Consider the following 14,511-nt stretch of genomic DNA (forward strand, 5'->3'; position numbering starts at 1 on the left):
ATTGCATTGCTTCATTACTGGCAATAACACAACGGCACTGTTACAAAAGTAGTAAGCTGGGCCAAAAGATCTCAAAATAGCAGCAAAGTGAGTTTTTAGCCCATCCACTCTGGGAGCAGATCACACTGGGAACTCAAAAAAAAAAGGCTGTCATGTGCCGCGCGCAGCAGCAGGGACCAGCCAGGCGGCGCGCAACGGCAGGGACCAGCCAGGCGGCGCGCAACGGCAGGGACCAGCCAGGCGGCGCACCTACAGATTCATACAAATCTCCAACTTATGCATATTCCTAAAATTTCTTCTTACAAGTGTATGAGGCATAGCGTTCCATTAAAGGCCCATATATTTCCACACAAAATGACATGGCCTGCACTGCTGAGCTCCATATGTCAGGAGGTATAGCCCCCCCAGATGCCGGTTTCTGAGAATTCTGATTCATGTCATTCAATAACCCTAAGACTTTGAAGCTAATGTATCTGTTCACCTTAGCCAACAAGCAAAGCATCGCCATGTGCACTGCAAGCGCAGGTCATAAGCTATAGAGCAACATAGCAGCAGCAGCCTGCAACCACAGTCTGAACAAGACCGTATATTAAACGGATTCGTTAATGAAGACAACTCCTTTTTCTATGCCCACGTAAAGAGTGGCGCTGAAGTACCCAACCCGTACATGTATTACATGGTTGGTCATTAACCCGAATGGCGCCCCTGCTTCCAAAGGAGAGAAGACGAGATTGTGAAGCTTGGTGACTAAATTGGTCACTGCCGAATTCAGACTAAAAGGGGATGTCATCATGAGACAATCCCTTTAAACTGCAACTCATTTAAAAAAAAAAAACCCTTGTCATAACAAAAAGGTTTGCATGTGGGTTGTGTAAAGACCCACAACAAATGCCAACATGAAGGAGGAAAGGCTCTTAGCCGAATGGTGGGGTCTCGGCACCAGGACTCCCACTGATTAAAGCTCCTGACCTGCCTCTGACATGGCAAATGTTTTCTTCTTTCTTTAAATGAGAAGTAATGAGAATGGGACTGGATTTCCATTTGGTAAAAAGAGATGGCATTATTAGAAAGCAATAAATCCTTAGAGGATCTGTCATCTCTCCTGATACATGTAATAGTAACACTTGTATTCTCTATGATGCAACAGTTCAGAATCCGCTTTTCTTAGACCCCGCATTGTACCGTTCACTATTATTCCTCCTAGAAATGTATTAATAAACAGAAAAGTGGGAGTTATAGGATTGGTTTGTATTCACAGCCTGATAATGTCCAATCAGTGCTGTCCATGCAAGGCCACGGTCGCTAAGAATACTGCCAAGACATATAAAGGGATTATCCATGTCCTACATTGATGGCCTATCCTTAGGATAGATCAATGTCTGATCGGTGGGAGTGCGACACCCGGCGCCCCCCACTGATCAGCTGTTCCTGGTGTCGGCCAGAACTGCATAGCCGAGCTCCGTCGATTGTATAGTGGCCACGGACAGGTACTGCACATCCGCCACCTATTCAAACCAATAGCGCTATGCAGTACCTATGTTCCGTATGCCAGACCCTAGTCAAAGTTAGGTGCTGCTTTGTAGAGCCTCCATGAGACACCAACCTGTCCTCTAAAAGCAATGCATCTAGAACAGAACATCCCCAGAATATGGCATGTACCTGGATTCAGGAGGGGCCCCTACGGAGCCATTCACTTTAATGAAGCTGATGGAGTCACTGTGCACATTGTCTAGCAGGTAGGTCTGGAAAAGATGAATATTGCCAGGATGGAGATCAGACAGTGTCTACAGCGACTCCAGTGGGGCTCAAGACTGAACCCTATATTGCGGGATTGCGACAGAAACCCTGACTGAGTGCTCTGCAAAAATTCAGCAACATTCTGAAAAAAGCCTTTTCTCTTAAGAAGCACAAATGTCACAAACACTGATGAGTCTAAACAATGTAATTGTTTGCAGCAGATATATTAAAACCGCACAAAATATGAAGGGGGGGGGGGGGAATGTGAACTTTGCATTAGCCCAGAACACCAGAACATGATCCTGTGCAGCTCTCCAGACTCTCCCATGTTATTCCAGGCCAGTAGATGGCACTTGCACCTCAAAAAGCAACTTCCCTGGCTTCATCATCTGGTCACATTGCAAATGCATTAGAAGTGTGATTTAAAATATATAAATATATATAAAAAATTGCAATTGTGTCTCATTTGAATATGTCCTCTATCAGCCGAGAATCCTGACCACAGCACGCATCAAAATAACAAGTATTAATTGCAGCAATAAATAAAACAATTAAAAAAAGTAAACTACAGATTGTTCTAATATTTTGTATGAGGGACTAAAGTTAGAAAGGAATTTACAAACATTTAGAACTCGGACAAACAAACATGGCAGATACTTCAATGTGAGCGCGAGACGCCTGATTAGTATGTAAACAGTGTGCTCTGTGCTTAGCACCATGCAGAGCATTGCGCAAGACTCTGCCCCTCATAGGGCCCCCTGACCACCAGACTTCCTCCAGCTAAATCCAGCTCTCCTGGCAGCATAGTAAACCATGTATGCAAATCTACTGGACACCAGAACATGTCCCAGGGCTGACAATGCCATGTAGCGAGCCCAGGTGCGGAGGGGCTGCAGACCCAGAGTGCTTTCATTGAATAAACTCTGGGTACAGAAACACTTCTGCTCTATTGTCCTGGACACAAAGCCTGCAGATCTACATGCAGCACAGGAAAGAAAGAGGCAGGAAAAAAATCAATAGTCAAGGACAGGAACTGGACTTCTTTGTGCACTGGCAGCACATTCCACATTCACAGTTGACTTTGACTCAAGAATGTCCTGGACAATAAATGCAGGAACATGATGGCTCCCGGGGAAACGCCGAGCTCAATACTAATGGGCCGAGATAAAGAATGAGTACTTTACAGGAGGGGGACAATGGGACGTGCACGGGGCTCGGGCCTGCGGGGGTCATGTGTCAGGTCTATTAGTGGCACTTCTGGAAGGAGATACCACCGTACCGGACCGCCATGCACTGGCTACAGGAGTATACCACCACGTTTGTAAACACTGCTAAATGGGCAACAGAGTGTAAATATGGGGCTGATCATTGTACCACATGGTGCAACTTATGGGGCACTACAAGGCCAAGCATGCAGGGACAGAAGCTGCTTTATCCTGTATGACCAGTATAGGAGCCATAGAGGACAGCCAGCCATCTCTGGACCACTTATACACCACAGATCTGGTACTTTTCCACATCAGTGTTACTCAGCACAGTTCCCAGCCCAGCAGCCCAATCTGACACTCAGCCAATCACTGCAAAACGCTGAAGAAAAGTTATAGAAAGATCCTAGAAATCTGTCCGCTGGACCTAGCCATACCCGTGGGGGGGGCGCGCTATCTGACATCAGGGGGTGCTCATACCCATTTTATTTATTTTACTAACTTATATAGCATCATTAATTCCACTACACTTTACAAACATTACCATCACTGTCCCCACTGGGGCTCACAATCTACATTCCCTATCAGTCTATGGAACGTGGGAGGAAAACGGAGGAAACCCACACAAGCACGGGGAGAACATATAAACTTCTTGCAGATGTTGTCCTTGGTGGGATTTGAACCCAGGGCTCCAGCGCTGCAAGGCTGTAATGCTAACCACTGCACCACCGTGCTGCCCTATACCCATGAGGAAGGGGCAGGGGCTCTCGTACCCAACAGGGACTGACATCAGGGGTTGCTTATACCCCGGAGGAAGGGGGGGGGGGGGGGTTCTCATACACATGAGGGGCTAACATCAGGGGGTGCTCATCCACTGGCGAGGGGTTATCATTACCCATGAGGGGTTGTGTGTCGCTGATCTGGAGAGAAAGATCTCATGCCTATACAGTTTAAAGGATGGGGGGCTATTCTTTTACTTAAAATTGTGTTTTTAGGGCTTAACATGATTTTCCATTTTGGAATGATTAATAATATTGCATCTTGTGATTATAAATTAGCTATAAGCCCAGAAAGGCAGAAAAAAAGTTACAAACTCTCCTGTTAGGAGGAACTCACCGACAGATTCTTCGTTAACTCATTCTGCAGCCAGCAATAGACAGTTGAAGGCAAACGATGGAACATTTTTCATGAAACCCAATTTCAAATGTTTTAGCTCCAAATCTAAGCACTTAAGTTAAAAAAAATGGACTCCCCACAGCCCCTCTAAAGCAAAAACTCATATGACATTACTACACACCACCATCTAGCAATATGAGGGTCACTTTTGGATTTTCCCAGTGCATTTTTTTTTTGCAGCTTTTAAAAGGTTAATTGCTGGATTTTGGACATTAAAAAAAACACATAAGTGAGAAGAGCTGTCATATAAAGCATGGTGCAGGCAGACCAGTGACAGCTGTGCAGGTAGGACACTGGGGCAGACACCAGACACTCACCCTGCGCTTCTGCCCCCGCCTCTCCTCGGGCGGCCCCGGGGGCCACGGGTAGGGGTCTCGGTGGTCTGGGCTTGGGGGTCGGAGGGTTAATCTTCTTCCGCCCGATGTACTCCACGTAGGTGCCCGGGAAGTCGCCCCTCTCCCCCGTGCTCTCGTTGAAGCCGTTCAGCCAGCCGATATGCTCCGGTCTGGCCTCGTTGCCCTCCCCGCAGCCCAGTGCCAGGAGGGAGCCCCGGTTGACGGTGAGGACGTCCCCCACCCGCAGCTCCATGTCCTCTTCCCTCTCCTTTTTGTACGGGAACAGGGCCCGGTACTGATATCCCTCCGCGCTCATGCTGCTGCTGCCGCCGCGGATTTCTACAAGCCAAAAGCGGAGACTGTCGGTGCAATGAATAGCCGGCTCGGCGCTCACACAGCCAAGGTGCCCGGGGACTGCCTGGAGTCGGAAGCGCCGGAGCTTGCTCTCATTTCTCTGTCTCTTCCTCCCTCGTCCTCCTCCTCCGTCTTTCTTCCTTCCTCGACGCCGCACACACAGGAGCCGCTCACAGCACTGGGCGAGGAGACGCAGCCAGCCAGCCGGGTGGGCGGGACGTACAGATGCTGTAAGATTATTCCGTACGCATGCGCATCTGTCTGCTTTACACATCTGTCATTCAGTAGTTCTAATGCTTAACTCCTGATTGGTGGAGATAGATGCAACGTCACGGAGGGGGGAGGGACCGCAGGAGCCATTTTTTAAATGGGCAGCAGGCTTGTTGCCATGTGCGTGTGAATTTTCAGAGGAAGATTTCAGCGCTTTGCTGCATGTACGGAGAACCCTGTCTGTCCCCGCGGTGCGAAACTTCTGCTCCTCTCCGTCATTGTACCCCTAGTGACAACGTGCACTGCGCGGTAACACCAATAGTGCTAATGGGGGGCTTATAGAAGCAGAATGCTGGGGTCCGGCGGAGGGGAGCTGGCACATCATGGGTGGAGTGTGGAGCCATCGTGGACGGACTGCAGCTGCTGCACCTCTTCACCTATGTGATGCATAGTCTGCAGAAATTGGCATTTTTAGTTGAAATTATACTTTTTTTTTTCCAATATAGAAAGTTTTAAATAATTTTTAAAACATTTACTGGAAGTGAGGAGTTCATCTGCATGTATGAAGCCGTCCTGGGTAACACCGGACAGTGGGTGTAAGATTGGGGTATACAGGGGCCTCCAATCTAAGGGGTCCATAGACCATTAAATTGGAGTACACAGGTGCAGGGGGCCTCACATCTGAGGGGTCCATAGACCATAAGATTGGGGTATACAGGGGCGGGGGCCTCCCATCTGAGGGGTCTGTACACCATAAGATTGGTGTAACGGGTCTGGTAGGCAGAACCTCTGAGCTACTATACAAGGGGGCGGTCCTTGTAAGGGAGCGGGTGGCGACCAGGGAAGACGGGTAGGCAGTCACAGCAGGTGACCGGGACAGTCTCTGGGTGAACGGGCAGGAGGTCACGGCAAGTGACCGGGACAGTCTCTGGGTAAACGGGCAGGAGGTCACAGCAAGTGACTGGGGTAGTCTCTGGGTGAACGGGCAGGAGGTCACAGCAAGTGACCGGGACAGTCTCTGAGTATAGGGTAGGTACGACCTGTGATGGCTGAGCCTCCAGGTAGGCTAGCAGGCGGATGACAGATGAGTGCTCCCAGGTGAGCAGGCGAGAGTCTCTGGAAGAGCAGGTGGTCACAGCACGTGACGGCAGAGCCTCCAGGTAGGCAGGCAGGCAGGTAGCGGAGGAGCGCTCCCAGGTGAGCGGGCAAGAGTCTCTGGAATAGCAGATGGTCACAGCACGTGACGGCGGAGCCTCCAGGCAGGCTAGCAGGCAGGTAGCAGATGAGCGCTCCCAGGTGAGCGGGCGAGAGTCTCTGGAATAGCAGGTGGTCACAGCACGTGACGGCAGAGCCTCCAGGCAGGCAGGCAGGTAGCGGAGGAGCGCTCCCAGGTGAGCGGGCAAGAGTCTCTGGAATAGCAGATGGTCACAGCACGTGACGGCGGAGCCTCCAGGCAGGCTAGCAGGCAGGTAGCAGATGAGCGCTCCCAGGTGAGCGGGCGAGAGTCTCTGGAATAGCAGGTGGTCACAGCACGTGACGGCAGAGCCTCCAGGCAGGCAGGCAGGTAGCGGAGGAGCGCTCCCAGGTGAGCGGGCGAGAGTCTCTGGAATAGCAGGTGGTCACAGCATGTGACGGCGGAGCCTCCAGGCAGGCTAGCAGGCAGGTAGCAGAGGAGCGCTCCCAGGTGAGCGGGCAAGCTGGTCCATAGACAGACTGACAGGAGTAGGAAGGCAGACCGTCGGACCTCAGGCTAGCAAGCAGGTAGCAGGAATATCAGGCAGGAAACAGACCGCAAACTGGCAGGAATCAGGCAGGTAACTGGCAACGGGACCTGAGGGCTGAAGCAGAGTAGTGAACAGTGCAACAACATTGCTCGGGCACCTCCATTTTGGAGGAGGTGCCTTATATATGGTGAAGTCCTCCAGCCATTGGCCGGGGACTCCTTAGGACGGCGCGCGCGGCCTCTTTAAGAGGGAGGGAGCGCGCGCGCGCGCGCCCTAAGCACAGTGGCCGGGAAGGAGCGCGCGCTGCCAGCAGAGCGGGAGGGGGACGCCGGGCTCGGAGCAGAGAGGTGAGGGGAACAGCGTCCCTGCCTAGCAGAGGGCAGGGACGCCGACGCTACAGTACCCCCCCCTTTAGGCCCCCCCTTTTTTAGGCCAGACAGAAATTTAGCAAGGATGAGAGGGGCATGGATGTTCTCCCGGGGCTCCCACGTTCTCTCCTCAGGACCAAACCCCTTCCAATCTACCAGAAAAAAGGTTTTTCCTCTTACCCTTTTGGTGGCCAGAATGTTCTCTACCTCAAACTCGTTTTCAGCGGAAACCGGAGCAGGAGGCGTACCTGTAGACTTTGAAAAAGAGTTAAGTACCACGGGTTTGAGGAGAGATACATGGAAGGAGTTAGGGATCCGCAAGTTGGCCGGGAGTTTCAATTTATAGGCCACCGGGTTGATCTGACTGATGACCTCCAGAGGACCGATGAACCGAGGCCCTAACTTATAGGAAGGAATCTTGAGCCGGACATACTTGGACGAGAGCCAGACCTTATCCCCTGGACGGAATTGAGGAGGATCCAGACGTTTTTTGTCAGCAAGTCTTTTCATACGCTCGGATGACAGAAGGAGTGCGGACCGGGTACTCTCCCATGTGCAGGAAAATTTGTTAACAAGAGATTCCGCAGCCGGATTGTCCACCGAGGTGGAGATGGGAAACGGGATCCGAGGATGCTGACCGAAGACTACAAAAAACGGGGATTTGGAGGAAGATTCGCTCTCGTGATTGTTGTACGAGAATTCGGCCCATGGCAGGAGATCCACCCAGTCAGAATGGTGGGCATTAACGAAGTGCCGGAGGTAACTGGTCAGGATCTGATTGATCCGCTCCACTTGACCATTAGACTGTGGGTGGTAAGCGGAGGAGAAGTCCAGGGTGACGTCTAGCAATTTACAAGTGGCTCTCCGGAAACGAGAAGTGAACTGTACCCCACGATCCGACACGATGTGACGGGGCAGGCCATGAAGACGGAAGATGTGGCGGATAAAGTCTTTAGCCAGCTCGGGTGCAGACGGGAGGCCTGGCAGGGGAATGAAGTGAGCCATCTTGGAAAAGCGGTCAGCGACCACCCAAATGACCGTACAACCGGCAGAGACGGGAAGATCAGTTATGAAGTCCATCGCTATATGCTGCCAGGGGGCAGCAGGTACTGGCAGAGGAAGGAGGCGACCGGCTGGCAGGTGTCTCGGAACTTTGTTGCGGGCACAGGACACACAGGCAGAAACAAAGTCTATTACATCCTTGCGCAGGTTAGGCCACCAGTAGTGCCGGGAAATAAGCTGGAGGGTCTTTTTCTGACCGGCGTGGCCAGCTAGTTTAGACGAATGACCCCAGTGTAGGATCTTCTCCCGATCAGGTACCGATACGAACGTCTTACCGGGAGGGAGACGATTTAGACTCACGGGAGCCACCTGCATTACTCTGGCGGGATCGATGATATGTTTAGGTTCTTCCTCGAGATCAGATACCAGAAAGGATCGGGACAAGGCGTCTGCTTTGATGTTCTTGTCAGCCGGGCGAAAATGTAGAACAAAATCAAAGCGAGCAAAAAACAAGGACCACCGGGCTTGGCGCGGATTAAGTCTCTGGGCATGCTGGAGATAAGCCAAGTTCTTGTGGTCAGTGTAAATTATTACCGGATGAAGAGCCCCCTCGAGTAGGTAACGCCACTCCTCCAATGCCAGCTTGATGGCCAATAACTCTCGGTCTCCTATGGAGTAATTGCGTTCAGAAGAGGAGAAGAGTTTGGAGAAGAAGCCGCAAGTTACCATCCTCCCGGAAGAAGATTTTTGAGTAAGTACAGCTCCGGCTCCAGAGGAGGAGGCGTCAACCTCCAGAAAGAACTGCTTGTTGCCGTCCGGACGATGCAGCACCGGGGCGGAAGAGAAGGCCTGTTTTAAGGAAAGAAAAGCCTCCTCTGCTTCGGGCGGCCACTCTTTGGGATTAGTACCCTTACGGGTGAGCGTGGAAATTGGGGCAGTCCGGGAAGAGAAGTGCGGTATGAAGAGGCGGTAGTAGTTGGCGAAGCCCAGGAATCGCTGAATGGCCTTCAACCCCTCCGGTCGGGGCCATTTCTCGATGGCAGACAGTTTCTCTGGATCCATTCGTAGGCCGGTCTGAGAAATAATGTAGCCCAAAAACGGAAGCGAGGTCTGCTCAAAGAGGCACTTCTCATATTTAGCGAAGAGGTGGTTCTGCCTGAGCCTGAGCAGGACCTGACGAACGTCCCTCCGGTGAGTCTGGAGATCCGGAGAGAAGACCAAGATGTCGTCCAGGTACACCACAACGCAGGAGTAGAGAAGGTCCCGGAAGATGTCATTGACCAACTCTTGAAAGACGGCAGGAGCGTTACAGAGACCAAAGGGCATTACCAGATATTCATAGTGGCCGTCCCGGGTGTTGAATGCAGTCTTCCATTCATCCCCTTGACGGATACGGACCAGGTTGTACGCCCCACGGAGGTCCAGTTTGGTGAAGACTCTAGCCCCCCTCAGGCGATCAAATAATTCTGGAATGAGCGGAAGGGGATACTTATTCTTCACCGTGATCTGGTTAAGGCCTCTATAGTCTATACAGGGACGGAGAGAGCCGTCCTTCTTTTTTACGAAGAAGAAGCCTGCTCCCGCCGGGGAGGTAGATTTCCGGATGAATCCCCTGGCCAAATTCTCCTCAATATATTCGGACATCGACCGGGTCTCAGCAGCGGACAACGGGTAAATATGCCCACGGGGAGGAGTAGTACCGGGTAACAGGTCGATAGGACAGTCGTATGGTCTATGAGGGGGTAATGTCTCTGCCTCCTTTTTATTAAAGACATCAGCAAATGACCAATAGGGAATCGGAAGTCCAGGTAGATTAGTTGGGGTAGGAGAAGGACGGACGGGATGAACAGGAACCAAACAAGTCTTATGACAGTCCTGTCCCCAGCGAAGGACTTCTCCGGTCTGCCAGTCAAGCACGGGTGCATGTCTCTGGAGCCAAGGTAGACCTAATAAGAGGGCGTGAGAGAGTCCAGGCAGAACATGAAAAGAGATGCTCTCAGAATGCAGCATTCCCACCTGCAGAGTTACGGATTTGGTGATGAGTTGGATGGGACGTGGTAAGAGGCCCCCATCCACAGCAGCGACAGATAATGGTACAGCCAGAGGTTTGGTGGGAATGCGGTATTTTTCTACCAGGGACTGTGAGATAAGATTCCCGGCCGCTCCAGAGTCAAGTTGGGCTAGTTCGAAATAACGATTCTCCCCGCAGATAATAGAGACTGACAGTAGCAGAGATGGAGAGGATTTATTCTTGTCTAGGTTGACCTCTCTGAGCGAACCTAGACACAGGCGTTTCCCGACCTCTCCGGGCAGGTACGGATCTGGTGCTCCTTACTGCCACAGTAGAAGCAGCTCCCTTCGGCACGGCGTAAGTCCTGACGGGTTTTGACCATCTTGGTCTGGTCGACCTGCATAGGCTCAGGAGAGTGTACCTGGGGAGAGACGGATCTCTGAAAAGTAGGAGCTAGACGTGGAAACCTTCTCTCACGGGTGACCTCTTTGGCACGCTCCTGGAACCGTAGGTCAATCCGGGTGGCAAGAGTTATTAGATCATCGAGAGTGGTAGGAATGTCCCGACCGGCAAGTTCATCTTTAATACGGCCGGACAGACCCTCCCAGAAGACGGATACCAGAGCGTCGTTATCCCAGGCCAGCTCCGAGGCAAGGGTACAGAACCGTATGGCATATTGGCCCACGGTGAGACTTCCCTGACGGAGGCGTAGCAGAGATGATGCGGATGAGGTCTTCCGTCCGGGTTCGTCGAAGACTTTCCGGAAAGCCATGAGAAAGGCAGGCAAGTCGGACACCAGGGGGTCTCCTCTCTCCCATAGAGGATTTAGCCAGGCCAGGGCCTCCCCGGTGAGATGGGACATGATGAAGGCAATTTTGGCCCGGTCGGAGTTAAACTGGTGGGACAGGAGTTCAAAGTGCAGGGTGCACTGATTTATGAAGCCCCGAGCCTGGGCGGAGTCGCCTCCGAAGCGAGGAGGTGCAGAAAGCCGGGGTCCGGGGTAGGATACTATGGCATTGGTGGGCAGCGGAGCTGCCGGGTTGCGAGTCATGGCACTGGCGGTGGTTGCTGGTGGAGCAGTCAGAGTGTCCAGGCGAGAATTGACATTCCGCAGGTGACCCAGGATGGACTCCTGTTGGGACCTCTGACGGGACAGTTCATGACAGAGGTCCGAGAGCGAGGGAGCTTGGGTGCCACCGGGTTCCATGGCCCGAGCAAACTGTAACGGATCTGGTAGGCGGAACCTCTGAGCTACTATACAAGGGGGCGGTCCTTGTAAGGGAGCGGGTGGCGACCAGGGAAGACGGGTAGGCAGTCACAGCAGGTGACCGGGACAGTCTCTGGGTGAACGGGCAGGAGGTCACGGCAAGTGACCGGGACAGTCTCTGGGTAAACGGGCAGGAGGTCACAGCAAGTGACTGGGGCAGTCTCTGGGTGAACGGGCAGGAGGTCACAGCAAGTGACCGGGGCAGTCTCTGGGTGAACGGGCAGGAGGTCACAGCAAGTGACCGGGACAGTCTCTGAGTATAGGGTAGGTACGACCTGTGACGGCTGAGCCTCCAGGTAGGCTAGCAGGCGGATGACAGATGAGTGCTCCCAGGTGAGCAGCCGAGAGTCTCTGGAAGAGCAGGTGGTCACAGCACGTGACGGCAGAGCCTCCAGGTAGGCAGGCAGGCAGGTAGCGGAGGAGCGCTCCCAGGTGAGCGGGCAAGAGTCTCTGGAATAGCAGATGGTCACAGCACGTGACGGCGGAGCCTCCAGGCAGGCTAGCAGGCAGGTAGCAGATGAGCGCTCCCAGGTGAGCGGGCGAGAGTCTCTGGAATAGCAGGTGGTCACAGCATGTGACGGCGGAGCCTCCAGGCAGGCTAGCAGGCAGGTAGCAGAGGAGCGCTCCCAGGTGAGCGGGCAAGCTGGTCCATAGACAGACTGACAGGAGTAGGAAGGCAGACCGTCGGACCTCAGGCTAGCAAGCATGTAGCAAGAATATCAGGCAGGAAACAGACAGCAAACTGGCAGGACTCTGGCAGGAATCAGGCAGGTAACTGGCAACGGGACCCGAGGGCTGAAGCAGAGTAGTGAACAGTGCAACAACATTGCTCGGGCACCTCCATTTTGGAGGAGGTGCCTTATATATGGTGAAGTCCTCCGGCCATTGGCCGGGGACTCCTTAGGACGGCGCGCGGCCCCTTTAAGAGGGAGGGAGCGCGCCCTAAGCTCAGTGGCTGGGAAGGAGCGCGCGCTGCCAGCAGAGCGGGAGGGGGACGCCGGGCTCGGAGCAGAGAGGTGAGGGGAACAGCGTCCCTGCCTAGCAGAGGGCAGGGACGCCGACGCTACAATTGGGATATGCAGGGGCCTCCCATCTGAGGGGTCCATAGACCATAAGATTGGGATATACAGGGGCCGGGGCCTCCCATCTGAGGGGTCCATAGACCATAAGATTGGGGTATACAGGGTCGGGGGCCTCCGATCTGAGGGGTCCATAGACCATAAGATTGGGGTATACAGGGGCAGGGGCCTCCCATCTGAGGGGTCCATAGACCATAAGATTGGGGTATACAGGGGCGGGGGCCTCCGATCTGAGGGGTCCATAGACCATAAGATTGGGGTATACATGGGCAGGGGCCTCTGCTCTGATGGGTCCATAGACCACAAGTGCTTAATAGTGGTCATTTTGGTTTATCTTGTGTTGTAAATCTTAGGGTCCATTTGCACAGATTGATCACGATGCACACAAATGTTTTGTTCATCGGGTGATCAGCAGCCCGTTTACACGGCAGGATAATCGTGAAATAAGTGTTTTTAAGTGCGCAGTCAGGCGGCTGTATAAATTAGTCCAAAATCAGAACACAATGCACGGACTAGCGGGCAGCTCTCCCCACCCGATAATGACTGATTCATATATTTCTATGCAGCTGCCACGCTCGGGCCGGTAGAGCTGCTGGCCAGTCCATGCTCTGCATTCTGCTCTGCATTCTGATCTCGGTCCGATTTATACAGCTGCCTTACTTGCGCCCTAACATCGCTCGTTCACAAATATCTTGCAGTGTCCAAGACTCTTTAGGCTCGGGCCACAACACTGGTCATGTGGCCAAAGATTGCAGTGATTGCAAGTGAATGGGATTGCATTGTGACCCGCAAGGTACCACGACTACGACTAGCAAGTTGCAAAAAAAATCACACTGGTTCCAACTTTTTGTGCTTTGCTTGTCAGAGTCACAGTATCTTGGGGGTTGCAGTGCTACCCCAATCACTTTTATCATGCTGCGATGAAGCTCCAGCATAGAGTGATCCTTGGTCATGTGACCAGTGTGTGACAGGTAGCTCCAGCCTTAAAGGGGTTGTCCACCACTATATAACCACAACGTAATCAATTCAAGACCCAAGTTAAAGCAAAAACAGCGTATACTCCTGTCCTGCAGTGGTTCGGTTCCAGCGATGTCAACACCACTGTTCCTGGAGAGTGGTGTGACTTGTTGAGTTACGTGCAGGCTGCTGCTAAAGAGCTGCCATTCTTTGGTTGCAGCCAGGAGCATAACTATAATGGGTGCAAGGATTGCAATCGCACATGGGCCCTTTAGCCTAGGGGCCCAAAAGTTCCATATGAAAACATTATTACTATTAAAAGCCTGTAATAGTTGGGGCCCTGTTGGAGATTTTGTATTTGTCCTCAGGAGCCTCAAGTCAGGGCAGTGGTCTACTTGGGTGAAATAGTAGAGGGTACAGCAAACGAGCGACCACTCATTTGCTGCACCGCTGGGAATAGTGCTGCCGACTGGGCTGGAACCGCAACACTGCAGGAGGGGCGCATACACTGTTTTTGTCTTTTTTTTACACCTGCGTTAAGTTGGGATAGGTTGGCAGGAAGAGATCCGATAAAACATATCTCACCCCTGCCAGATGACACATCTCTGTGTATGAGCTGTTCAAAAGGGTCTTCCTATCGTAGAACGTGTAGGCAGATAACTAGGATATTTCATAACTAGTGGCCCATGTAGAGAAGCCAATCCTACGATTGCTCGTTCCTGATTATCGGCTGCACAGGCCGGCAATCACCCGTTCGTTGGAGTAGTTGATTGTTATGAATGCATGTAAATCGGGATCAGTTCGCCCCATGTAAACAGGACATGTGCTGCCAATAACTGTGACATCCGTGTCAGTGCCCACACCCCCTGCTTCTGCTTTCTTCACCAGGCCCAGTCGTCGCCTATATTGTAGGTGATGCGGAGTGACAAAGTAGTGATCCTGTGAGATTCTGGGACTTGTACCATATTGGCCTGGAGCTTGACGGATAACTTCTGACTAGTATTATTGTTGTTAATCCTAGGTGGGGCTGGTGGCTTTTGAAGATCTTGAGTAACTTTTCTCCATTGCCAGTTATTAAAGTTCAGC

The 14,511-nt window shown here is 52.3% G+C and overlaps 1 protein-coding gene across 2 annotated transcripts in view; it reads right to left on the reverse strand.

Annotated features, from left to right (window-relative positions):
* The window catches only part of PIK3R1 (phosphoinositide-3-kinase regulatory subunit 1), a 44,685-nt gene extending 39,649 nt beyond the window's left edge, over nt 1-5,036 (reverse strand). For both annotated transcript variants that reach the window (XM_073680200.1, XM_073680199.1), the window contains exon 1: nt 4,436-5,036. In XM_073680200.1, coding sequence (XP_073536301.1) covers nt 4,436-4,769 — 334 coding nt within the window. In that variant the 5' untranslated portion in view covers nt 4,770-5,036. The remainder of the gene's footprint in view (nt 1-4,435) is intronic.
* Between the last annotated feature and the right edge of the window lie 9,475 nt (nt 5,037-14,511).

This window comes from Phyllobates terribilis, unplaced genomic scaffold (genome assembly GCF_046119375.1).
Source record: "Phyllobates terribilis strain yellow unplaced genomic scaffold, ASM4611937v1 Scaffold_1__5_contigs__length_1240528914, whole genome shotgun sequence".
In the NCBI taxonomy this organism is placed as follows: domain Eukaryota; kingdom Metazoa; phylum Chordata; class Amphibia; order Anura; family Dendrobatidae; genus Phyllobates; species Phyllobates terribilis.